Here is a 25,291-nt window from a genome sequence, read left to right as displayed (position 1 = left end):
TAAACATAGATTATTTATTTGGTCTGTAAGTAGGCCTACTTTTTTCTCTAGCTCCTAATAATCATAAAGAATGTAAAAAAAGGGAATTGCAGATGCTGGTTAACCAAAAAAAAACCCTCACAAAGTGCTGGAGTAATTGATCGGGTCAGGCAGCATCTCTGGAGAACATGGATAGGGGATGATCTGGGTCAGGATCAGGACCCTTCCTCAGACGGAAGAAGAAGAGTCACCTATCCATGTTCTCCAGAGATGCTGTCTGACCCACTAAATTACCCCATAACTTTATGCCATCTCATAGATTGTCCTAACATTCTCCTTAATCTTTCCTTCCAGATGTATTTCATTGGCCTCTTTTTGCCCGCCAAGTTCCCTCCTATAGTCCCCATCTTCCTCCAGGAACTAAATTATTTTCATTTGCCTATACTTGTCATATGCTTACTTTTTTGTTCAAACCCCCACTCTCCCTTGTCAACCTGATATCCCTATTTTACCATCCTTGCCTTTTGCCCTGACTGGAACAGCTCGGTCCTGAATTCTCGACATCTTACTTTTAAGAGATTCAGACTTGTTGGATATTGTTTTACCCACAAGCATTCTCTTTTGTCAGGAAGGAACTGCAGATGCTGGTTTAAGCCAAAGATAGACACAAAATGCTTGAGTAACTCAGCGAGATAGGCGGCATTTCTGGAGAGAAGGAAAGGGTGATGCATCACCCATTCCTTCTCTCCAGAGATGCTGCCTGTCTCTTTTGTCAGGCCTGAAATGAGCTTTTCCCCAATGTAGGATTTTAACCTGTGGATAAATTTAATGCCTTTCCATAATTAGCTTGAAACTCACAGAATTATGATAATTATTCCCAATATCCTTCCCATTGGTATTTTACCCCTTCCCCAGCTTCCCTTCCCAAGTTACGGTCGAGTATAGCCTCTTCTCTTTTACCTTCTCATACACTCACAGACTTTTAAATTGTGTTATTTAAATCTATTTGAGTAGTAACAAAAATAGCATGTATGCCACAAGTATTTATCAGGTCAGATCATGGTTGGTAAATATTTCCAACAAAATCTGGGTTTTTTATGGATTTCCACATTTGCAGTATTTTTGAGATATCTTGAGGTTGTGGGAAATATGATATAGTTTTGTTTTGTATTGTTTGAAAGTTTACCACCAATATTTCCTCCTCATTTTTTTTGTGAAAGATTATGATTGATGCAGAGTATAACGATATTAACTCAACTTCACTGATTATTGGGCTGCTAAGAATCTTTCAGTTCTAATGATAGTTCATCTTCAGGGAAACCAAACACAAATAAACTCAGTGATCACCAACTGTGGAAACATTTATAAATCTGTGATTATTTTTTTGTGGTCTCTTTCAGTGGCCCTGGATGCATGTTAATTAGGGTTAATGAACTTCCACCCATGGCATACTTTTCTGAACCATTTCCTTTGTTTAAAAAGTCCAATATTTATTAATCTTCTGCTGATTAAAAGCAGTTGGTTTCTTGCTCTTTTTTATATTGTGCACCCTAGCCTTCACTTCTTCTGTTAAATTCCTTCTCTTTTTTTAAAATTTCCCATTACTCACAAATGCTACCCCCAATGCAATCCAGTCCAGGGCTGTCGGTTAACCTGGCGGGACAGGCAGAGTTGAGCTGGAGTTAGCGCTTCTTCTCCGCGCTGGCTGTAAGCCTGGGTCGCCACTGCTCTGGGCCTGTCCCATCAGTCCAGGGTCACCTCGGACAACTCCGGCCACCGTACAGGGATGGGACACTCGGGAGGGGGAGGGAACGGATCAGCAGCAATTCAACATCGCTTGACCGGAGACCCGGGTTCGATCCAGTCTAAGGATGAAAGGCAGGTCTGTATTCATGCAGCAGCACAGTTGCCAAGAATGTTTACCTTTGAGTGACCTTTGACAAATCCCATGATTCCTTGCGTTTTTCAGAATACCAAACTCGTTTATTGTAGTGTAAGGGTTAAACTGACAATTGCAGCTAAAATGTGAAATGGAGTTATCAGCTAAGTTAACAGCCCTACATTCCATAGCCTTTTGAAAACAAGTTTCCAGACGCATTATCTCCTCGCACCTGTGATCATTGCTTGGGAACGCAGCCTTTCCCAGGCCATTCTATGGGAAAGCGTAACATTGGCAAACACAACAAAACATCAATAATTGGGTAGACCACCCGCGCCCCCTGCGCAAGTAGTGCTGAAACGTTGCAGACAAGGGGGGCTTATTGGCTCGGGGAGGGGACAGCGGCACGGTCTGCTCTGATAAGAAATGCCATAAAGATTGGAGTTGGGCGCCCTTTCTGTTAGAGAACCTCAGCCTTCGACCATGTCGCGAACAGTGCCAGGTTCTCAAGAATGAAACATCCTGTGGCATGCTATGATGAGTTTGCGAGTGTGTACTGGTTTACGTGTGTGTATGTAGAAACATCCAGCGGTATGCTCTACTGTGTACTCAGGATTTGCGAGTGCGTTCGGGGATATTTGAGGATATGTGAGTGTATGTGCCTTATTAAGTAGTGTTTTTCAGTTTTAGTAGAGAGGTTCTTCTGCAGTTATATAGGGCTCTGGTAAGACCACATCTAGAGTATTGCGTACAGTTTTGGTCTACTAATTTGAGGAAGCACATCCCTGTGATTGAGGCAGTGCAACATAGGTTCACAAGATTGATCCCTGGGATGGCGGGACTGTCATATGAGGAAAGACTGAAAAGACTAGGCTTGTATTCGCTGGAGTTTAGAAGGATGAGGTGGGATCTTTTAGAAACATATAAAATTATAAAAGGACTGGACAAGAAAGATGCAGGAAAAATGTTCCCAATGTTGGGCGAGCCAGAACCAGGGGCCACCGTCTTAGAATAAAGGGGAGGCCATTTAAGACTCAGGTGAGAAAAAACGTTTTCACCCAGAGAGTTGTGAATTTGTGGAATTCCCTGCCACAGAAGGCAGTGGAGGCCAAATCACTGGATGGATTTAAGATAGAGTTAGATAGATCTCCAGGGGCTAGTGGAATCGAGGGATATGGGGAGAAGGCAGACACGGGTTATTGATTGGGGACGATCAGCCATGATCACAATGAATGGCGGTGCTGGCTCGGGGCCGAATGACCTAATTCCTGCACCTATTTTCTATGTTTCTATAGTTTTATGAAGCTGGGTGATGACAAATGACCAAGCTCAGTGCTGGTAAGCAAAACTGATTGCCTTTAGTATAAAGCACAGGAGTGCACAATAACATCTTAAATTTATTTCAGTATCTCCACAGGCCCAGCAATTCAATTAAAATAGTTAGAACATTATCGCCCCATTCCCATATTTACAGATAATGATCTTTCAAAGTTTTCAGGTGGGTTTTGTTCCGTGTTCTCATTTTGTTCCTAGTACCTATTTTACTGAAGTGAAACATTTGTTTTGTTTACATATCTGTAATCTCAGTTGCGCCTAAGCGTTTAAATACTTTTAATTACATGTGAGATTACCCGGTTATTTTCGTGTGGGATACAAATTAGGACAGCAGATTTAAAAAACGCGGACTAGAAATTAAGGTTACGATTAAAAATATGTACCGTATCTATGGTTTAAATCACGACGATGCATACACCTCCAGGGGTCCAAATGACAATTAAATAGACTATTGACTATTGACTATTGACAATGATGCTGCGCTTGAAACACGAAAAGGTATTTTAAGTGATGTTATCTGGAGGTGTGTAGATTTTGTTCAGTACCTGGGAATCCATTCCAGGTATTCCCGATGGTTAGGTCAGATGCACGGTTTGTCCCTGTCTGTGAAACAAGTCCTGGACTTGTCACTTTGTTTGTCTAACCACAGATGTTGCGCTGTCTGACCTGCTGCATGTGAACGACGTGTTCTGCTTGTGTTTCGGATTTCCAGCACGGCAGTTTTGTTGTTGATTTTCAGTGACTGGCAGCCAGCAGAGGGAGATCATTTGCCACCTCGCACAATGATAGCTACGGCATCGGCGACTTTCTGGCAGGGGTTGGGATTTATCTATCGAGTTAGGTAACTGAAGCGGACGGGCAGTATTAAACAGCAAGCGGCTCCCCTCCCCGCCTGCTTCATTTGTGCATTAACATGATGGTGGAGGTTGAAGATATTGCCGCTTTTGGAAACTCTTCCGATGCAGCGCTCACCAGCGGCCCGATTTACGAGTTCGAATACGACTATTACGAATTTGATATTTCATTTGATGGACTCAAAGCAAATAAGTGTGAGTATTTCCGTAAACTAGCATGGATTTTTAATTAGGAGAACCTAACGGCAACATGACATTTAAGATCAGTTGGCCATGGCAAGATCTGTAACCGGTTGATCGCTTTTAGAGTAAAAAGCTACAAAAGATTGTCCTCTGAGTAACCTTTAATCTGAGTAATTTAATTTTCAAACTGAAGTGAGACTCTCTCAGCGGATTTTAAAACAGCGGTTGAAGGAACCTGCAATTCAAAGCCGAATGTTACACCCTTAACTTGCAATATTCTTGTTTTTCCATCTCACCCGCTCTATATTTTTAAGTGGATGCTGCTGCACCCGTTGAGTTTCCCCAGCATTTTTGTGTACCTATATTGTTAAGTGCGGCAGAATAGTTGCAAACTACAATGGCACGGAAGAGTAGAATTGGATCAGCTAAGGATGGATACTTGATGTTTAAAGGTGCTGCGAGATAACGCTAACCATAACCCACTGGTATGCTCTGATGGAACAATATATTGATCGTATATATATGGAGATACAATTAATTGCACATGCTGGAATCTTGAGCGAAACACGAAGTGCTGGAGTTACTTGGCGGGCCAGGCTGCATCTGTGCAGGGATGGGTGAATAGGCAACGTTTCAGGTCGGGACCCTTCTTCAGACTGAAACATCGCCTATCCATTCCCTCCATAGATGTTTTTTTTTAATATCGCATAGCCATTCCCATAGACTATTTGTTTTGTGGATTTATTCTGAACTCCGAAACCTGTAGAAAATAATTTGTATTGGTCTATCGTGAATTCTCCTTAACATATTGAAAAATAATCAACACTTCCCTGAACAAAAATTCCAGGAAACACACCCCTCCTTTCGGTTGTCTTTTGTGTGGAATTTCATCCTTGTAGTCTAGGTATCATTTTTGAACATTTATGCCAAACTCCCTTCAATTAAAATATATTTTTCTTAACCCGTGTTGCCCAGAAGTGCTCGCTACTCTCCATGCATGGCTGCCTTCTTACGCAGTCACTCAGAATCAAGCATGGTTTGCAGCATCCACTTCAGTTTTGTGAGTTTTGGAGTTACTGATGAAGCCAAAATAAGAATCACAGATTATTCCACTGGTGGGAGAGAAGACACCTGATGGTACAGGAGGTGTTTGGAAAGCTTGTGAGGCTTGTCTTCCTACTCTTTACAGTTTCCATGTGTTCCCAGTACACATGCTAGAGATTCTCAAAAATTGAGATATATCATCTATATTCTTCACTTTGCACCATTTCAGATCAAACCAAAGACTTGTAAGGCATTCTCTAATTGTGCTGAGGGGTTTGCCGAGATGTCTGACTAGCTCATTATTCAAAGTTCACCCTGTGAAGATGATATTACTTTTCTGGTTTGGTCTTCAGAAAAAGGTGTACCTCACCTTGTTCTTCAAACTGGCCATTTTCTCCCTGCTATGTCTCACTCAGATACTGTAGGTGATGTTGATGTCAAAGTATCTGAGTGCAGTTTACCCAGAGATGAAGTAGCATTATTTCTGCCTTCTTGTGTTCCATTCCTTCAACTACAAAGACCAGATTGCATGGATATAATCTCAATATGATTGTATCTTTAGAAAAGTGGATGAATGAAATTGGGTTAAATGTATTTTAAATTGACAGTTGACGGGATGAGAGTGATGTGAGTGTGAAGGCAATGGATATTTTTCAGGCAGAGATAGACAAATTCTTGATTAGAACAGCTGTCAAGGGTTATGGGGAGAAAGCTGGAAAAATTGAATTAGGAAGCAGGGATCAGCCATGATTGAATGGTGCAGTAGTCTCGATGGGCCAAATAACTTATACTCCTATAGCTGGGAACTTGTGAGTGTTTTATGTGGCAAGTGAGAAAGTATAGTTTAAAATAACAGAATAATATCTTTATCATTAGGAGAGGAAGTTTACACTCAGCATTCAATATTAATGCCAAATTGAGATGTCTCTGAAATGACATACTGGCCTTCTGAGTGAAGAATGCACAACGAACACAGCATTTTCTGCATGAAAAACATTTAAAAAAAATGTATATAGTGCAAATTAGAGTTAATAACATATTTGCAGAATTACCTTAGATGAATTATGCAGTGTCATTTTTATACACTTCCTAATTAAAGTCGATGGTTCATATCACGCTCCTTAATCACAGGATTGAGATTCAATGCCATTCCTTCTCTCCAGAGATGCTGCCTGTCCCGCTGAGTTACTCCATTTTGTGTCTGTTCAATTACATTGTGGAGAGGATATATATACTTCCTATGTTCTGATTGATGAGAGAGTTATATGAGATATTAGGATTCTGTCTGAATCAAAACAGCAGAATTCCATGGTGTTCCCTTATTCCATTGTTCCTATTTCAAAGCTTTATTAATATTTTAAAGTTTTATTATAATTTAAGGGATCTTAAAACTAAGAAAAATGAGAATGGCGTAACGGTAGAGTTGATGCCTCACAGCACCAAAGACCCGGGTTCGACCCTGACTATGGGTGCTTGTTTGTACGTTCTCCCCGTTACCTGTGTGGATTTTCTCTAAGATCTTTGGTTTCCTCCCACTCTCCAAGGAACTACAGATTTGTAGGTTAATTGGCTTGGTATCAATGTAAATTGTCCCTATTGTGTGTAGGATAGTGTTAATGTGCTGGGCTTGCTGATCAGTGAGAATTTCGGTGGGCCGAAGGGCCTGTTTCCACGCTGTATCTCTAAACTAAACTAAAATTAGCTCATCCTATTAATCAAGATCATGGCTTGTGCCTGGCTTCTGGTCCACCTTTCCACACAATCTTTGGACTACTCGATTCCCATAGTATCCGCAGATCTAATGATCTGAACTTCAAATATACAAAGCAACCAGCCCCCCTGAGGTGGAGAATTACAAAAATTCGGTAACATGTTGATGAAGAATTTATTTATTTCAGTCTTAGGTGGCAGTCTCTTATCTCAAGGCACAAATAATCAGATGAAGGATCTCAACGGGTCTAGCAGCATCTTTGAGTCTCTTATCCTGAGATAAGATATCCAGCAAGGATAAATTGTTTTTTTAAGGATAAGTGTATAACCCTGTCATAGCTTTCACAAGGTCCCAGTTTTTATTCTCCTTCAAGCAGTTATTTGATATCTTGAAACTTACTATTGAGTTTGTTGCCGTATCAGCTAGTTTCCTTTCTATACCACTCATAAATTTGTATACTTTTATCAGCTCCTCTCTCAGCCTCTTTCACTCCAATGAAAATAGACAGAGCCTAATCTAGTCTCTCCATATAACTGATCCTCTAACTCAGACAGCTGTTTTATGTGCGATGCTCTGGTATTCCCTGGGAAACGTCTTCTCATTTTGCAATGTACAATTGTTGCTTTGCAAGATGACAATAAAAGTTGATTGATTGATTGATTGATTGCTTAATGAATTCCCTTCGTATTATCTCTAGTGCTGTCTAGTGTAGTGACCAGAATTCTGCAATGTACTCCAGATATGGCCTAATCGATGTTTTTTTTTAATAAAGTTGTACTATAACTTTCTGTTCTCTTTTATGCCATGTATCTCTTTACCTACCAGAGCTACCAACATCATGAATTCTTGGACTGTACACTGAGGCCCTCAATTCTTCAAAACTGCCTCGGATTTTATCAGTCATTGAGTATATCCTAACTTTTAGACTTTTCAAAGTACACCATGTTATACTTATTGGGATAAAATTACCTCTCCCATTACTTTTCCCTTTTTTAACAACTGATCAATATCATTCTCGAGTCTCTGCATTATCAACAACACCAATGTTACCTTGTACATTATGGAATTAATTATAGTACACAACAAACACTAAAGGTTCCAGTACTGATCCTTGTGGCACATCAGCACTCACAGGTTTCCATTTACAAAACAGCCTTCTACCAAGCCAATTATTGATCCAATTTGCCCTGGATCCCATGAGATTTAACATTTTGGGCCTAGTTCCCATGGGAGTCTTATCAAAGGCCTTATTGATCCAAAACGACTTAAAGTGCTGGAGTAACTCAGCAGGTCACGCAGCATTTCTGGAGAATATGGATAGGGGATATTTTGGGTTTGGATCCTTCTTCTGATGAGTTCTGATGTCCGTTTGTGTAAACCAGCATTTGCAATTCCTTGTCTCTGCCTGATTGATCCACGTAGGTTGCATTAATTGTAATGTCCTCATCAGTACATTTTGTTAACTCTTCGAAAAATTAAATCAAATTGGCCAGAAAGGCATTTCCCCTGAACAAGGAGCTAATTATCCCTGTCTTTCCAAGTATAGATCTATCCGATGCCTCAGAATTTCACTGTCCTCATCCCCAGATTCATCAATTACAATGACCTTCTCCTTAGCAAGTACACATGAGGAGTAATACTTTAAGAGCTTGCCTGCAGCCTCTGACAGGGTGGTACAGTGGCACAGCAGTAGAGTGGCTGCCTTACAGCACCAGAGACCCGAGTTAGATTGTGACTACGGGTGCTGTGTGTATGGAGTATGTATGTTCTTCCCATGACCCGTGTTGATTTGCTTCAGGTGCTCTGGTTTCCTCTCACACTCCAAAAACGAATAGGTTTGCAGGATAATGTTTGTGTACAGGATGATTGCTGGTTGACGTGAACTCAGTGGGCCGAAGGGCCTGTTTTCATGCTGTTTCTCTAAAGCCGAAAGTCTAACATTGAAGTCTAATATTTTGTTTTCCTATTAGAATCTACTTATTTACTGATTAGCCTCTTACTTTTAATATACTTAGAAAATGCTTTGGAATTTATTTCCAAACAACTTTCCCGTGGAAGACTTTGGGATATTTTTGTAACTTTTAAACTGATGCATAAATGGGAAATCCTGCTGTTGGCGTTTTGCTGATCTTTTGTTTGTTAGTCCAATTATTTCTGTTTAATTTTGTTACTTTCTCTTCAACTTACAAGGTTTATACAAATTGATGTGCCAGACCCAAGTTGTAATATACTCTCTTACAGCACTGCATGATACTGGCAATGTGTTTATTCTAATAAATAGTATTGGAAAGGTTACCCTGCAGCATTAAGCACATTTCTAAAAGATTATTAGTTTTTGAGATATTATTTCTTTGGTGATGCTGTTAACAAATCAACACATGAATGAGTGTGCAGAGTCTAAAATCATGAGACTTAAAAAAGAAAGGTAAAATAAATATTAGTTTTTGTGAAATAAGATGTGAAGTAAATGTAATGTGTGGTAATCGATTAAATTCATTGGAGGTCTAGAGGTCAAAGATTTTAGTGGCTCTGAATACATAAAGTGTTGGAGTAACTCAGCAGATCAGGCAGCATTGTTGGATAACATGGATAGGTGATGGTTGGGGTCAAAACATCACTATCCATGTTCTCCAGGGATGCTGCCAGACTTGCTGAGACTACAACACTTTGTCCTTTTGTGTATTAACCAACAGTTCTTTATTTCTACTTTAGTGGTTCTAGAGTCTGAAATACCATTGTGATTGTCATTGGGATGGGTCAACAATTTTAAAAGTACTTGGATGAGCACTTAAAGAAATTTAACCTTCAAGTCATTGGACCAAGAGCTGGGAGATAGGATGAAGTTAAGGTCCATTTCTTCAGGGGTTAGGATTGGCTGAATACTTTTCATCTGTGCTCTGTGGTTTTTACGATTATTTGAATATAAATATAGAACCATGGAACATTAGAAACTGTGGTAAACGGCCAGTTGATTGGATTATACAATTTAAACTGTAATCTTGATGTTTTAAATGCTTCCCCACCCCCAACCCATTTTGTAGGTCTATTCATCTTCTCTATCCCACTGTGCCCCCTTACTAAAACACACAAATTGATTCATTTGCCCATTTCTAGCAGGCATGCATAATTTCCTAAATCCATAGAGACATCCATTCATTAAGGCACATGTGATCCCTACTGCCCAATTCATCCAAGCAGTTTAAAAAAAATCAATTCAGCTTTTAGTTCACTTCCCTGTTCTTTTACAGGACTAAAATAACTGTACTTAGTGAACTCCAAAGCCCTGATCTTGAAAAGATATTACATGATCTCTGTCAACACGTACACAAAGTGGGTTCCTCAAAAAGATTGGCAAGATCATTAATGGCATTATCACTCTAGATCATCAGCAACGTCTTGGGTTCACCAATAACTGGGCCATAAAAATACTCTGCAAGAGATGGTTCGAGACTTGGTGCCAGCTGGTGACTGGCTCAACCTTTTGCAACCAAAGCCTTTTTAAGCAATAAGAGGTACAACCTTGGATTGTGAATAGAACCCTCTGCTTCTGTTGGCACCAGGAATATTCGTGAAACTCAACAGCATCTACGTAAAAAAGCAAACCACATGATTGTTACTCTCAAAGTAACTAAGATCCTCTAACTTAGACAATTGCTCAGTGATTAAGAAGGAACTGCAGATGCTGGAAAATCGAAGGGAGACAAAAATGCTGGAGAAACTCAGCAGGTGAGGCAGCATCTATGGAGCGAAGGAAACAGTCTGAAGAAGGGTTTTGACCTGAAATGTTGCCTATTTCCTTCGCTCCAATTGCTCAGTGAATTCCCTTTGTATTATCTCTAGTTCAATCTAGTGTGGTGACCAGAACTGTACAAAGTTCCCCAGATGTGGCCTAATCAGTGTTTTATAAAGTTTGTACCATAACATACCTGCTACCATAATGTACCAGAACCCTCCCCTTCTGTTGGTTTGGTTTTAGTTTAGTTTAGAGATACAGCGCAGAAACAGGCCCTTCGGCCCACAGAGTCCATGCCAACCAGCGATTGCCGTATACTAACACTATCCTACACACTAGAGCCAATATATAATTTAACCAAAGCCAATTAACCTACAAACCAGTACGTCTTTGGAGTGTGGGAGGAAGCACCCGGAGAAAACCCAAGCGGTCACGGGGAGAACGTACAAACTCCGTACAAATAGCACCCGTACTGGTCAGGATCGAACGCAGGTCTCTGGCACTGTATGACAGCAACTCGACAGCTGTGCCACTGTGCCATCTGTTAGTTCCAGGAATATTGATGAAACTCAAGGCCAAGCACATAAAAAGCAAACTGGCATCCTATCCACCCACCTGAAATTTCACACTACCAACCTCAGGCACATCATCACCACCACGTGCCTCATTTGCAAAGTGCACTGCATTAGATTGCCAAGGGTTTTCAATTAACAATTCCCAATTTAGATGTTCATGGGCACTGGGCATGTGGAGAATTCTGCCACCTGTAGGTCCCCTGCAAGTCATACCCCCTCACTGATTTGAAAATACATCAATGATACTGCACGATGGGTCAAAATGTTGGAACTCCCTGTTTAGAACCTACAGGACATGGATGGCAGAGTTTCAAGATGAAGACTCAGTCCTTTTCATAACAATTAAGGATCAAATTATTTAAAAAAAACACATCAAACTTAGGAAATAAGGAATAGATAGGGTAAATGCACAGAGCTTTTTAAAAACCCAGAATAGGGAAATTAAGAGGTACACAGATTTAAGGTGAGAGGTGAAAGATTTTATAGGAACCTGATGGGCAACTTTTTGATACAATGGGTGGTGGGTATATGGAACAAGCTGCCAGAGGAGGTAGTTGAAGCACGTACTATAACAACATTTAAAAGGCATTTGGAAAGGTACATGGATAGGAAAGATTTAGAAGGATATGGCCCAAACACGGGCAGGTGGAGCTAGTGTAGATGGGGCATCATGATCGTCTTGGGCAAGTTGGGCTGAAGGTCCTGTTTCCATGCTGTATGATTCTACGACTCTAACTTCTTTTCAAATCTTTATCTGCATCTCTCACCTTTGTTAAAGTCTTGACTAAAACTACTGACATGTTACATTAAAATCTGAAAAGACGTAATTTTTATGATGCTCTAATTTTAAAAGTCAATTATTGTTTGGATTCCTTAAGGCAGTACACATTATTATAAGCTCTAACAAATGACAAAAGGGAAATTAATATTTATCAAATAATGTCATCTATCCATTCCAGGTAAATATGTATATATTAGAGTTTAATTTATTGGATAAAATAATCAGCAAAATGGTATAGTAGTTAATAGGTTACACCTAAGAAATAATAAAAGCTTGCCGATAGTGAGCAGCACCAGTTAATCAGGCTCTAAGCAGAAAATCAAAATATACATTTGAGTTTCTAAACCAAATTATTTCACACTGACAATCTGTCGTTCCACTGGATTTATAATATTTTCTGATTCTAATTAAGTTAATAAATTGAAATGTTGGAAGCCAGCACTTGCAGAAGGGGTGTGCTTCAAAAAACACTTTTGAAATGATCATTTGCTAGAAATAACAATTTCCATTTGGAAAAGAAATGTCACTGCAGTGAAATTAAATCCAGCTTCCTAGGGTTCAACATGCCTTGAATTAATACTGAAAATTGTGGAAGAACTCAGTCGTCTCTGGGGATAGAAACAGAGACAACTATTTGTGTCGATGATGTGTGATTAGAACTAGAATAGTAAGGAAATGAGTAAGAGGGGGGAACTGGTGGACTACCTGTGAGAGGTTCAGAACAATATATAAAGGTTACTAGAAAAAAGGTAATTGGTGACAGAAGGAAAATGAAACAAAGGAGTAAATTGAAACAGAAATATCCAACAGCATCTGTGGAAATGAAGACACAACTCGTTATGAGAAGGGTCCTGACCAAAAACGTCACCCATCCTTTTTCTCCTGAGATGTTGCCTGACCCGCTGAGTTACTCCAGCACTTTGTGTCTATCTCTGGTTACCTAATATTGAGTCTCAAGGGCTACAACATGCTCAGCTGGGAGATGAAATGCCGATCTTCAAGGTTACATCGGGTATCATTGGAACAAAGACACAGAGATGAAAGTGATACTAGGGCAGAGAATGAAAGTGATAAATTAAAACTCAGGGTCACCCTTACAGACTGAATGGTACACTATGTTCTGCAAAATGGTAAAGGGGATCTCTTCATGTGCAATAAATGCAGTGCACAAACTGGAAGTGAATTTGTGCTTCCCTGGAGGATTGAAACAAAAAAAATGGTGGGATCAGGCATCAAAATTAAATCAACCTTACATTTTGAGGCCCACACAAGTGGAACCACCTCGCTGTGGTAGAGAGTACAATGAATAAAGAATAGAGAGCTAGCATTATATTAAAAAAATCTGCAAGGTTAAATTAGTTTGGTCACAGTCAATCAATTAATACTGCAAGATGGCAATCATGCAGAAAACTTCATATAAACCACTGGACATTGTAGCTTTGTAGGTATGTTGCAACTCGGGTATAAGGATTGGAGCATGGGAAACTAGTCAGAGAGACTAACCACATGATCTTTCAAATCCTTGGATCTCAGATTTTGCAAGCAATAGCAAATTATTTCATTGTTGTTCTCCCTAAATTTTGGAAGACTAAAATCTGAAATAAAAAAAGACATCTGAAGGAGAGTGCAACCAAAAACCAAGAAGACATCTTCTCAGATGATGCATTAGCCATTGCAGACTCTAATACTGTCCACGTTTGTGGGAAGATACTTTAACGTGAATGTAGAATGGATTTCAGTATTACTAATTTTACATATAAATTTAAGCTTATGAGCTTGTGATGGTCCCTTAACAATGCAAACTTTGATCATGTTGAATGTACTTTTTTTTTAACAATTATTGGGGTATTATATCTAATTCTGATCTCTTCTTACAGATTCCATTGTAATAGCCTTCTGGGTTGGTCTTGCTGTCTTTATGATATTTCTCTTCATAATACTTATGTTAATGTCACGTTCTGGTCCAACACCAGCACAGTAAGTGGATTTAATAGTGTTTTTCATTTTTAGTTACAGTGATTATTTGATTCACTCTACTTGTCAAAGTACATTTTATTTAACAAGTTACACATTTCTAGCATGTTGTCGGTCAACCCACACCTCATTAAGGCATATCGTCAGCTGCCAATTTTAGGTAGGTGTTAAACAGGGTAAGGTAACATTTTGAAAACTGCCAACCAACCCCTCGTGATTGAATAATTAAAACTGTGATTAATTTCTGCAGGAAATCCAATGCAAATGTCAGCACAAGGATAGGAATAGATGGAATATTAGCAAATTATTTAAAATTCTAGCCTTTTGGGATTGGAGTGTTCTCACTCCACAAACATCAGAAAATCAGTGACGCACAAACAACTTTCTATCAGACAGCATTCAAATCTGGATTTGTTGCTGTTAAATAGTAGCAAAAAATGTTCTTAAATAATTTACATTGTAGCTCGTAGGTGATAAATTTGTCTTGCAAGAGTTTCTTCATTCATTACAGGACATTAGTTCAGGCCATATTCCATGACTCTTGGGAATTACTCAGTGAGTTCAACGCTCAGTCTGAGGACATCAGCTAAGTCCCTATAGTCTCCGATTCAGCCTCATGATATAAATAGAACCATGTGAAGGTGGCTGGGAAATGTAGCAATCGTCCTTTAGGAATATATGACCGGAGAACTCCTCTGGGATTCCAGCAGATTTTGCCAAACCCGTCATCAAATGTTGACTGTCATCTTTAATGCTAGGAATTGGTAGTAGGTTGACAGGGATAACTGCAATAAATAGCCAGCAGCACTCTATTCACCCACAATGACCAGCAGAACGAAATCTTTACCCACTGGATCAGCAGAGCTGACCCTTCACCCACTGGACCAGCAGAGTGAACCCTTCACCTCCAGGACCAGCAGAGCTGAGTCTTCACCCACAAACCCAGTGGAACTGAACATTCATTTCCAGAGCAGCAGAGCTGTACCTTCATTGATTGGATGTGTTTTTATTCTGCTGGCAATCAGATAATCTAGGATTCATTTACAGATATTGCACACCAAATCCTGTTGAGATTTCCCAGTGGATTGATTCCCGCACCAAGTTAAACATGGGAGAAGTGTGAAACCAAAATCAATTTCAAAGAACATTCATTTCCAGAGCAGCAGAGCTGTACCTTCATTGATTGGATGTGTTTTTATTCTGCTGGCAATCAGATAATCTAGGATTCATTTACAGATATTGCACACCAAATCCTGTTGAGATTTCCCAGTGGATTGATTCCCGCACCAAGTTAAACATGGGAGAAGTGTAACCAAAATCAATTTCAGTAAGGGTTGGGGTGCTTTATATAGAAACATAGAAAATAGGTGCAGGAGTAGGCCATTCGGCCCTTCGAGCCTGCACCGCCATTCAATATGATCATGGCTGATCATCCAACTCAGTATCCTGTACCTGCCTTCTCTCCATACCCCCTGATCCCTTTAGCCACAAGGACCACATCTAACTCCCTCTTAAATATAGTCAATGAACTGGTCTCAACTACCTTCTGCGGGAGAGAATTCCAGAGATTCACCAGGGGTCATACGCTGCAAATATGAACTGTGTCTTATTATCTTGTCTTATTATCTTGTTTTAGTTTATTGTCTTTAATTATTCATGTGTTACTGCATAGTTTTAGTTACCTTTTCTTCAAAAAATATATATATTTAAAATGTTTTTAAAATAAGTTACCATTGCTAATGAGTGGTAGATGTCAGTATTATTAAAAGCTATCAACAAATCCTTGTAGCATCCCTTGTGGCATTTATAGCCAACAACGGGCAGCACAACTGCACGGTTGGTGGAGCTGCTGCCTCACATCACTAACGACCTGGGTTCAATCCTGACCTTGGGTGCTGTCTGTGTGGAGTTTTCATATTCTCCCTGTGACTGCGTGAGTTTCCTCCATGTGCTCCAATTTCCACCCACATTGCAAAGACGTGCAGAATTGTAAGTTAATTGCCCCCCGTGTGTAGGGAGCAGATGTGAAAGTAGGATAACAAAGAACTAGTGTCAACGAGTACTCGGTGTATTTTTCCATCAAAGCTGTGGGCATACTTTGCTTTCTGTCAAAGCTTTCAAGGCAGTTTTGTGGACGGGGCCTGTTCATTGCACCAGTAGATGTTCTGCAATGGCATTGGAGTCCTGGATGCTGAGGGGCAGTGGGATTGAGCTTCATCTCTGGATCAGATGTGTCCAAACATGGACTCCAGAGACAAGATGAGAATGAATACCCTTAAAATCAGAGTCCTGGTAAAATTGAAGTCAATGAACATCAAGAGGAAAATATAACAGTGGTTGGTAGGAGATGGTTGTGCCTACTGGATGTTTCTGCATGCAGCTCGACCTCGGGAAAGTTCAGGCATGGGCTAATAATAGGCAGGCAAATTTGTACCACAAATACATAGTCAATGTGCATCTCCAACAATATATTCTAACTACCTTGCTTGACATTAGTAGACATTACCATTATTGGCTCCTCCACCATTAATGTCCTAGTTGTCACTATTCACCAGGAACTCAACTGGACCATGCATTTAAATACCATAGTTGTAAGGTAAATTCAGAGGTTGGCTCTTGCAATGAGTGATTCACCTTCTCAAATCCATAGACCTTTTCATCATCAACAAGTCAGGAATGTGATAGAATCACCGGCATCCAGGACAGACCAGCCTGTTTGATTGGTATCCCACCCACTGTGCTAACTTTATATTCCTTCTACTACTGATGCACAGAGATTTCCGTCTGTAGACAAAAAACCACTGCAATTACCTAGGCTACTCTGACAGCATCTCTCACACCCATGAACTGCACCACAAGAGAAGCCAAGACAACAGGTGATTGGGGACACTATTACAGTAAGTGCAGGTTTTATGACATTTCTTATCTTGCTCATCATTGCTGGATTTAAATCCTGTAAATCCCTCCCTAACTTCACCATCGATTAGCTTCACCTGAATGACTGTAAGGATTTTTTCAAAGATAATTAGGGCAGGTAATAAATGCTATCCTAGGCAATGATACCCAGAGGCTGAAAACAATACTGTTGTGGTAAGCAACAACATCTATCTAATCCTATGTTTCTAGAAATATATTAGAGAGCTACTTCCTATGATTTTATTCCACCTTAAATGAGACATCACATTCTTTAAGTGTGATTTAATGCAGATATATTTTGAACTCATCTGCCTAGAATCAGTATCTGAGATATCTTGCCTCATCCACAAATATTTGTGTTGATTTGAAGAGATAAAATAAAACCAAAGATTATTTGCAGATTATTAAACAGGCAGACAAAATAGATGCATAGCTTGTCAGCTGCTTGAAAATCATCAAATCTATCGTTTAAATAAATTACTATTTTTAGAATTAGCAGATGACTGTAAGGAAACACTACACATTAAAATCTTGTTCAGCTTGACTGTCTGGCAATGTAGTCAACAGCATTCATCATAATAAACCCACAGCAGACGACAACAAACTAGATAGTTTTATTCCTAACACCAAATAACGTTTTTTTGCCATCTTGGATTGATGTTAGGCCATGTCCTGATTTCAAAACACTAAACTTTGTAGAGAAATAAGCAGTGTTGTCTTTCCCTTGGTCGAGATGAACCTTGATCCAACTTATTTCAAGCCTTTAGGTAGTGATTTTAAGATGAATCGGAGGTTTCTTTACCATTTGATAATAAATGATATGTGTCATTCTGCACAATATCACTGAATGTATATGATCCACAAAATTACACATGCTGAATGTTTTTCATCTTGCCACTGTTTTAATCATCTAGATAACTACCAACGAGTGCTATACAGATAGATTACCAAGATATATTAGGCCGCGGACCAAGGACTGGTAAATAAAATTAAGTTAGATATGTGTTTGATGGTCAGCAGGGACATGGTGAGCCGAAGAGTTAGGATAAGGTAAGTAAGTGATTGCAGCGCATTTTGTAGATGCTGCACACTGCAACCTCTGTGTATCAGTAGTTGATAGAATAGGTGTTTAGGCCAGTGGATGGAGTACCAATCGAGCCAATCAGCTCTGTCCTGGATGGCATGATTCCATCAGACTCTTAACTGATAGATAACATAGTTGTATCATACAATGACAACTTCATTTTTATAATAAATTTGTACATCCTACCCTTTCCAACCATCTTTCCAAAGGAGAGGGTTAAATGCAAGCAAAAGGGAATAGCTTAGTTAGGATATCTTAGTTTAGTTTAGTTTAGAGATACAGTGTGGAAACGGGCTGTTCGGCCCACAGAGTCCGCACCAACTAGCAATCCCTGCACATTAATGCTCCAGACACTGTGCACAATTTACATTTATACCCAGCTAATTAACCTACAAACCTGTACGTCTTTGGAGTGTGGGAGGAAACCGGAGATCACGGAGAAAACCCACGCAGATCATGGGGGGAACGTACAAACTCCATACAGACAGCACCCGTAGTTGGGATCGAACCCGGGTCTCTAGCGTTGCAAATGCTGTAAGGCAGCAACTCTACCGCTGCACCACCATGCCGTCCTGTTTGGCAAGGATGTCAGGCTGAAGGGCCTATTTCTGTGCTATCTATATAATTAAAACTCAAATCTTGACCACTTCCTGTTTGCACTGCATATTGATTTTAGAAAAAACGCTACCCCTTACGGCTGTGATTTTTGGCCATCTTACTCAGAGTCCCCCTCTGCTATGCAGGACAAGAGGATTTTTACCATCGATGAAAAATAAAAGACTTATTAATGTTTTAAAAATGTTGGGATTCTCTTTCCTGTCAATCATGCTATGAAGGCCACGCCCCTTCCTGTGGGAGGGGGAGGGACTATGAAACCCGGATGTGTGGGCGTGCCTCAGTCTCTGCAGATTGGGGGAGCGAGAGGTCACGACTCTCAGTCTGAGCTGTGAATACACACTGAACACATGTCTACTAAACTGAATGTGATTTTACTGACCTGTGAGCGCCTTTAATGTGGTTTGAAAATGCAAAAGTGGATTTGGTTTGAAAATACAAAAGTGGTGTTGGTTTGCCTTATTGAAAAGTGGTGCTGCCTTATTGAAAAGTGGTGCTGCCTCATTGAAAAGTGGTGTTGCCTCATTGAAAAGTGGTGTTGCCTCATTGAAAAGTGCTGTTGCCTCATTGAAAAGTGGTGTTGCCTTATTGAAAAGTGGTGTTGCCTTATTGAAAAGTGGTGTTGCCTCATTGAAAAGTGGTGTTGCCTCATTGAAAAGTGGTGCTGCCTCATTGAAAAGTGGTGTTGCCTTATTGAAAAGTGGTGTTGCCTTATTGAAAAGTGGTGTTGGTTTTGCCTTATTGAAAAGTGCTGTTGGTTTTGCCTTATTGAAAAATGGTGTTGGGTTCTGCCTCATTGAAAAGTGGTGTTGCCTTATTGAAAAGTGGTGTTGCCTCATTGAAAAGTGGTGTTGCCTCATTGAAAAGTGGTGTTGCCTTCTTTCTAATTAAAAGTCTAATCTTGACCACTTCCTGTTTGCGTTGTATATTGATTTAAAAACAAAACCCTACCACGTATGGCTGTGATTTATGGCCATCTTACTTAGAGTCTACCTCAGCTCATCAGGTACTGAGGATTTTTCCCATCGATGAAAATTAAAAGAGTTATTAGTGTTTAAATAATGTTGAGATTCTCTCTCTTGTCAATCACACCGTGAAGGCCACGCTCCTTCCGGTGGGAGGGGGAGGGAATATAAAACCCAGAAGTGTGGGCGTGGCGCAGTCTCTGCAAGATGGGGGAGGGAGAGGTCACGACTCTCTGTCTTTGGTAGCCTTGCACCCTGCTTGAAATGGGATGAAATTGCACTTTAATTTATTGGCCTTGCCCCCTGCTTGTAGTGGTATGAAACTGCACTTGAATTTGGTGGCCTTGCACCCTGCTTGAAATTGTATGAAACTGCACTTGAATTTGGTAGCCTTGCACCCTGCTTGAAGTGGTCTGAAGCTGCACTTGAATTTGGTGGCCTTGCACCCTGCTTGAAGTGGTAGGAAACTGCACTTGAATTTGGTGACGTTGCACCCTGCTTGAAATGAAATTTCAAGGAATAGCCGTCAACTGCCAGCCCACCAGCCATGAGTGAGTGAGCTGCCAGCACACCAGCTTGAGTGACTGAGCCACCAGGCCAAGAATCCATTTGGCCCACGATTTACATACTAGTCCTCTGGAAACCAGTCTCTTCAGCCCACAACACCCATACTAGCGCTCCAGAAAGCTCACCCCCCCCCCCCCCCTCACTGGCCACCAATATTGGAATTGGTGGAGAGGTGGAATATTACATTGGGGGATGAGCCATCCCGTGCGAAACTGGGACCCAACGGTTCCCACTTAGTCTAGTATGATTCTATAACTCTATGTTCAGTAACATTCAGAGGCTCTGCTCACATTGACATGTTTGACAGATCATTATGCTATTTACGGCTGGTGTTTCTCAGAGAATGGGGTCAGTTGGGTTACATTTTTTAATCGGATAGATTTGTTAAGCCGGTTGACAAAGATTGCCGTTTTCCATCAGATAAGCTTCTTTTGATAATACTGAATCACTTGCTGAAGGCCATGCATCCATTTAAATGCATTTGATGTAGTCTAACAAGAGTTTTATTTTGACTACAACCTGATCTAATTTTGCCTCCAGTGTGTTAAATCTTTAAACAGTAGCTGTTCTGTTGCATTAGGAAGCCAGAGGGCATTTTTCACATTTTTCAGTTGATTAGAGATAGTTATAAAATGGGCAACATTGGAGCTTCTGCCTGCAGGATGACTCTGTGCTGCCTTAAGGTCTATGCTTTGTGGCAAACAAACATAATGACCTATCTTGTTCTTATTTACAAATCTGGATAACTCGGAGGGAGATGCAGGTTGCTCCTTGATTGAAGCCTTCTAAAGAATGGTTGGCGCTTTAGTATGTAACAAATCAAATTTGGCTAAAATAGTAGCATATTATTCAGTTCAAGCAGTGATCATTTATCCTCTGTTGAATGGAGACTTCTCCATTGGAAATGAATTAGTCTTCAGACAGCAGTTTCACTTGACAGAAAAAGTTACAGACCCATGAATGGGACACATCCCCTTCCATCTATTTTGCTAATTCTCCATCGCATCTCCTAAACAATAGCAGCAACAAGATGTTTCATTTCTATAGCATCTTTAATGGAATAAATCACTTCAAAAAACTGCACTGGAGTTGAAACATGCATAATTCCACAACGAGCTACATGTTAGTATTGGTGACATACAAACATATGCATTAAGTGCACTCAACCGTTTGAGATTGCTTCACCATTTAATAAGATCATGGCTGATCTGATCGTAACAAATCCCCATTTTTTGCCTTTGCAGTCACCTTTCATCCCTTGATCTTCAAACATCTATCTATTTTAAAATCATTCAACTTTGCGATGTTCCAAAGACTCGTGATCCGAAGCGAAACATAAAATTGGCTCATCTCTATCTTAAATGTGCGATCCCTTATTTTTTAAATAATCACCCCTGTGTTACATTCTCCTACAAGAGAAAATCTCCTCCGCCTATCTGCCATGTCAGATCTCATGCCTCAGATCTCACATGTTGCAAACAGCTCTGTTCTCTTCTAAACTCTAGTGGGTACAATCCTAGTTTGTCCAAGCTTTCCTGACAAGACAACATATCCAGTTAGTAAACTGACTCCAACAGATTAACATCCTTCCTTAAATAAGGAGACCAATACTCTACATCTGTTTCCATCTGTGGTCTCACCAATACCTTATATAATTGATGCATAACTTTGCTGCTTTTGTATGTATTTAATTTTCCTAGCAACAAATTCTAACATCATACACCTGATAGCAGCATTTTGTGAATCATGTGCTTAGACATGCAGATCTCTCATAGACCTCTGCAACCACTTATTAATTGGATTAAAATGCAGCTTTATTTTCCTGTTAAAGTGGGCACTTTTTGCATATTTCCACAATTTACTCAATTTGTCAGATCTTTCCCCTCTCAACCCATTCTAGCCCTTTGTTGCCTCTTTTGCCGCTGACCTGGGACACTGGCAAAGTAAATAAAACATATATCTGCATCCTTGACTGAGGTACAGAATGTTGGAGGAGGCATAAATTCTGCACAGATCAGTTCAATGGAATGGGCTGCAGTTGTGCATTAATTCTATGTAATGTTACTGTAATTCAGCTGATTACATTGCATCGTGGCAATATATTTTATTCAGTTACATCGTGGCAATTCTGAATTCTTGAATATTTTGCAGAATCGAAAGCTCACGGAGAAAGACAGCAACAAAGTTTACTCGGAATGTTCGTCATCAAGAGCAAGCAGAGAATGCGACCAGCTGTGTCATTTCTTCATTACTACCAACTGTCTCTGGAAAAGCAGTAAATGCCAACCTCAACAATGAACAGAAGTGTTCTGAAGCCTCAGCGGTACCACAGACACTGCTGGAAAATATTGTAATTCCTGGCAAGGTTATTCCATCATCAGACTAGCCCTGATCTTCAATAAATTGCCAATTCCTTGTCCTGGGGTAAACTTGTAGCATCACAATATTTAGCTATATGGTCTGAAATAAAATCATTCATGTATGTTTCAATAGTTCAAGGGGACTTTTAGAATTTTTAACTGGAATTGTTGAAGTTATGCCGAGCGAAAAATCACTGGAGACCAAAACGAATATGTTGAAACGACAGAACAGCAGGCCAGGCAGCGTCTGTAGCAAGAGGAACAGAAATTGTGAACCTGATTGCTTTGGCTCAGTCATTCCCAGAAGTGGCAGACATCAATGCTGTCAAACTTATTCTTGAGTTGCAATGGCTGCAATGTCCCCAGTGCCCGATGAACTTCATTGGAACAGTGTAGAAGGCAAAAGGTGGATACATCTGATTGGGAGTTGGGAGAGCAGAAATCAAGAGAGAGTGAATAAGAATTTTGGGGTTAAAGAGGATACAAGGTGCTGGAGAAACTCAAAGGGTCAGGCAGCACCTCTGGAGAACATGGATAGGTAACGTTCTCAGTCAGGACCCTTCTTCACACGGTTTTCTTTCTGGAGCTGTGGGAGAGACAGAGCGAGGGCCTACTGGTGCCGGCAGAGGGTGTAGAACCTAGGGCTTGATAAAAGAACTGTTGTAAGAAACGGTGGATTGACTGCAATGATCTGAAATCCGGGTTGGGTATGTGCTGGGAGGCCTGAAAACGGAATTTGGGGGGCATATTTGTGATATGATATATATTTGTGATATAACAGAAATAGAGTCATAGAATCAAACGGCGTGCATCAGGTCCTTCAACCCATCTTGGCCATGCCAACCAACATACCCTATCTCCATTAGGCCCACCTGCCTCCGTTTGGCCAATGTTCCTCTAAACCTATCCGATCTATGTACCTGTCTAAATGTTTCCTAAACATTGCAATAGTAATATAATAGTAACATACACCCACCACCCTTTGTGTAAAAATGCTATCCCTCAGGTTCCTATTAAATCTTCTCCCCCCTCACCTTAAGCCTATGGCCTCTTGTTCTCGATTCCCCTATTCTGGGCAAGACGCTGCACGCTTACCCAAACTATTCCTCTCATGGAAGAATTACGGAGATATTCCGCAACACAGTTTGCAAATCTGCATTCGGTCTCCATGATGTTGTGGAGACTGCAATACAAGCAGTGACCTGGAGAGTGTGTAGGGCACAGAGGATGTTAGGTAAAAGGCCAAGTTGCAATGTCTATCTCCAGAGGTAAACTTAAAATAAGGATGTTGAATGCCCTATTTGCAGAGGTAGGTAGCATGGGAAAGGGGGGGAGGGAGGGGGGGGGGGGGGGGATTAATTTTGGTGGCAAAGGACAAGTAAATCAATACCCCAGAGGGAATAATCTCTTCAAAATGTTGTAGAGGCCTGGAGGGAAAGAGGTGTTTGGTGATGATGTTATGTTGGGGTTATCACTAATGGGCAGAGAATAACTCTTTGAATGCAGGGGCTGGTGGAATGGAACGTGAGAGCGAGGGGAATTACATTGTGCTTCCAAGAACAAAGTGTGAGAAATAGAATGGATGAAAGTGGGGAATTCTCAGTTGAGGGCAGAGGAAGATGCTTCAGAAGCAGAGCAAGCCTTTCTTCTGCTCCACCGGCAGATTTCAACACCAGAGAATCATAAAGTCATATAGCATGGAAACAGGCCCTTCAGCTCAACTTTCCCACACCAACCAACATGTACCATCTACACTAGTCCCACTTGCCTGTATTTGGCCCCCATCCCTCTAAACCCGTCCTATCCGTGTACCTGTCTAGTTACTTCCTAAACATTGCTATCATCCCTGCCTCAACTTCCTCTTCTGGCAGCTCGTTCCATATACCCACCACCCGTTGTGTGAAAAAGGTTACCCCTCAAATTCCTATTTAATCTTTTCCCCTTCACCATAAACGTATGTCCTCTGGTTCGCAATTCCCCTTCTCTGGGCAAGAGACTGTGTGTGCCACAACTCGATCTATTCCTTTCATGATTTTATACACCTCTTCTTATAGCTCAGACCCTCGAGTCCTGGCAACATCCCCATAAATTTTCTCTCTACCTTTTGCACTTGACAGAAATAGAATCCCAGACTGAACACAATACTCAACCTCACCTTCTATATAGCTCAGACCTCCCAACCTATATTGAGTCCTGGCACACATCCCCATCAATCTTTTTCTCTCTTTACCTTTTCCAACTTGACAGCATGTCTTCCTATATACTGCCTGACCTGCTGCCCAGGATTTTCCTGAACACAATACTAATGCAGCCTTTCCTGATTCCCTTATATGCAATTTTGCAACATTTACCTCCCATGTTTCAATTTTTTTCTATATTTGAAGACTTTGAAATTCACTGCGTTCTCAAATATGTCAGTGCCTTCATTACTTTCCCTAAAAAGTCAAATCTTGAATTGAAAGCGGTAAAGAAAGCGAATGGTATGTTAGCTTTTTGCCAGTTCGAAGGAGCAAAGGTTCATCAGTTGTACTGTAAGATAAATTGTTTCTCCAAATCTGAGATACATTGCCATGACCTGCTGAGTTATTTCCAGGATTTTCCTTTCCTGTTTTCCCAGTAGAAGATTCCAGGATCTTTTTCAAAATTTTCCTGATTCCCAGTATTTGCAGGATTTTGCAGCATTTGTGTTGGTCCATGTTTCAATTTTTTCTTCTTCTCTGGAAATATTTGCAGAGC

The 25,291-nt window shown here is 40.5% G+C and overlaps 1 protein-coding gene across 1 annotated transcript; it reads left to right on the top strand.

Annotated features, from left to right (window-relative positions):
• The first annotated feature begins 254 nt into the window (after positions 1-254).
• Positions 255-23,879, top strand: LOC129702948 (melanocortin-2 receptor accessory protein 2A-like). The gene is made up of 3 exons (XM_055645059.1): positions 255-4,242; positions 13,952-14,051; positions 22,347-23,879. Exons 1-3 carry the CDS (start codon positions 4,107-4,109, stop codon positions 22,579-22,581), a joined length of 471 nt encoding a protein of 156 aa, XP_055501034.1. The 5' UTR covers positions 255-4,106; the 3' UTR covers positions 22,582-23,879.
• Positions 23,880-25,291: the final 1,412 nt, after the last annotated feature.

This window comes from Leucoraja erinacea, chromosome 13 (assembly GCF_028641065.1).
Source record: "Leucoraja erinacea ecotype New England chromosome 13, Leri_hhj_1, whole genome shotgun sequence".
In the NCBI taxonomy this organism is placed as follows: Eukaryota; Metazoa; Chordata; class Chondrichthyes; order Rajiformes; family Rajidae; genus Leucoraja; species Leucoraja erinaceus.
This window is presented reverse-complemented; position numbering and strand designations above follow the sequence as displayed.

What these genes read in the sequence shown, in the direction of transcription:
- LOC129702948 (XM_055645059.1), top strand. Translation starts at nt 4,107, where the DNA reads ATGATGGTGGAGGTTGAAGATATTGCCGCTTTTGGAAACTCTTCCGAT. An exon ending in TGGACTCAAAGCAAATAAGT is followed by an intron (nt 4,243 to 13,951) that starts GTGAGTATTTCC and finishes CTCTTCTTACAG; the next exon opens with ATTCCATTGTAATAGCCTTC. An exon ending in TCTGGTCCAACACCAGCACA is followed by an intron (nt 14,052 to 22,346) that starts GTAAGTGGATTT and finishes AATATTTTGCAG; the next exon opens with AATCGAAAGCTCACGGAGAA.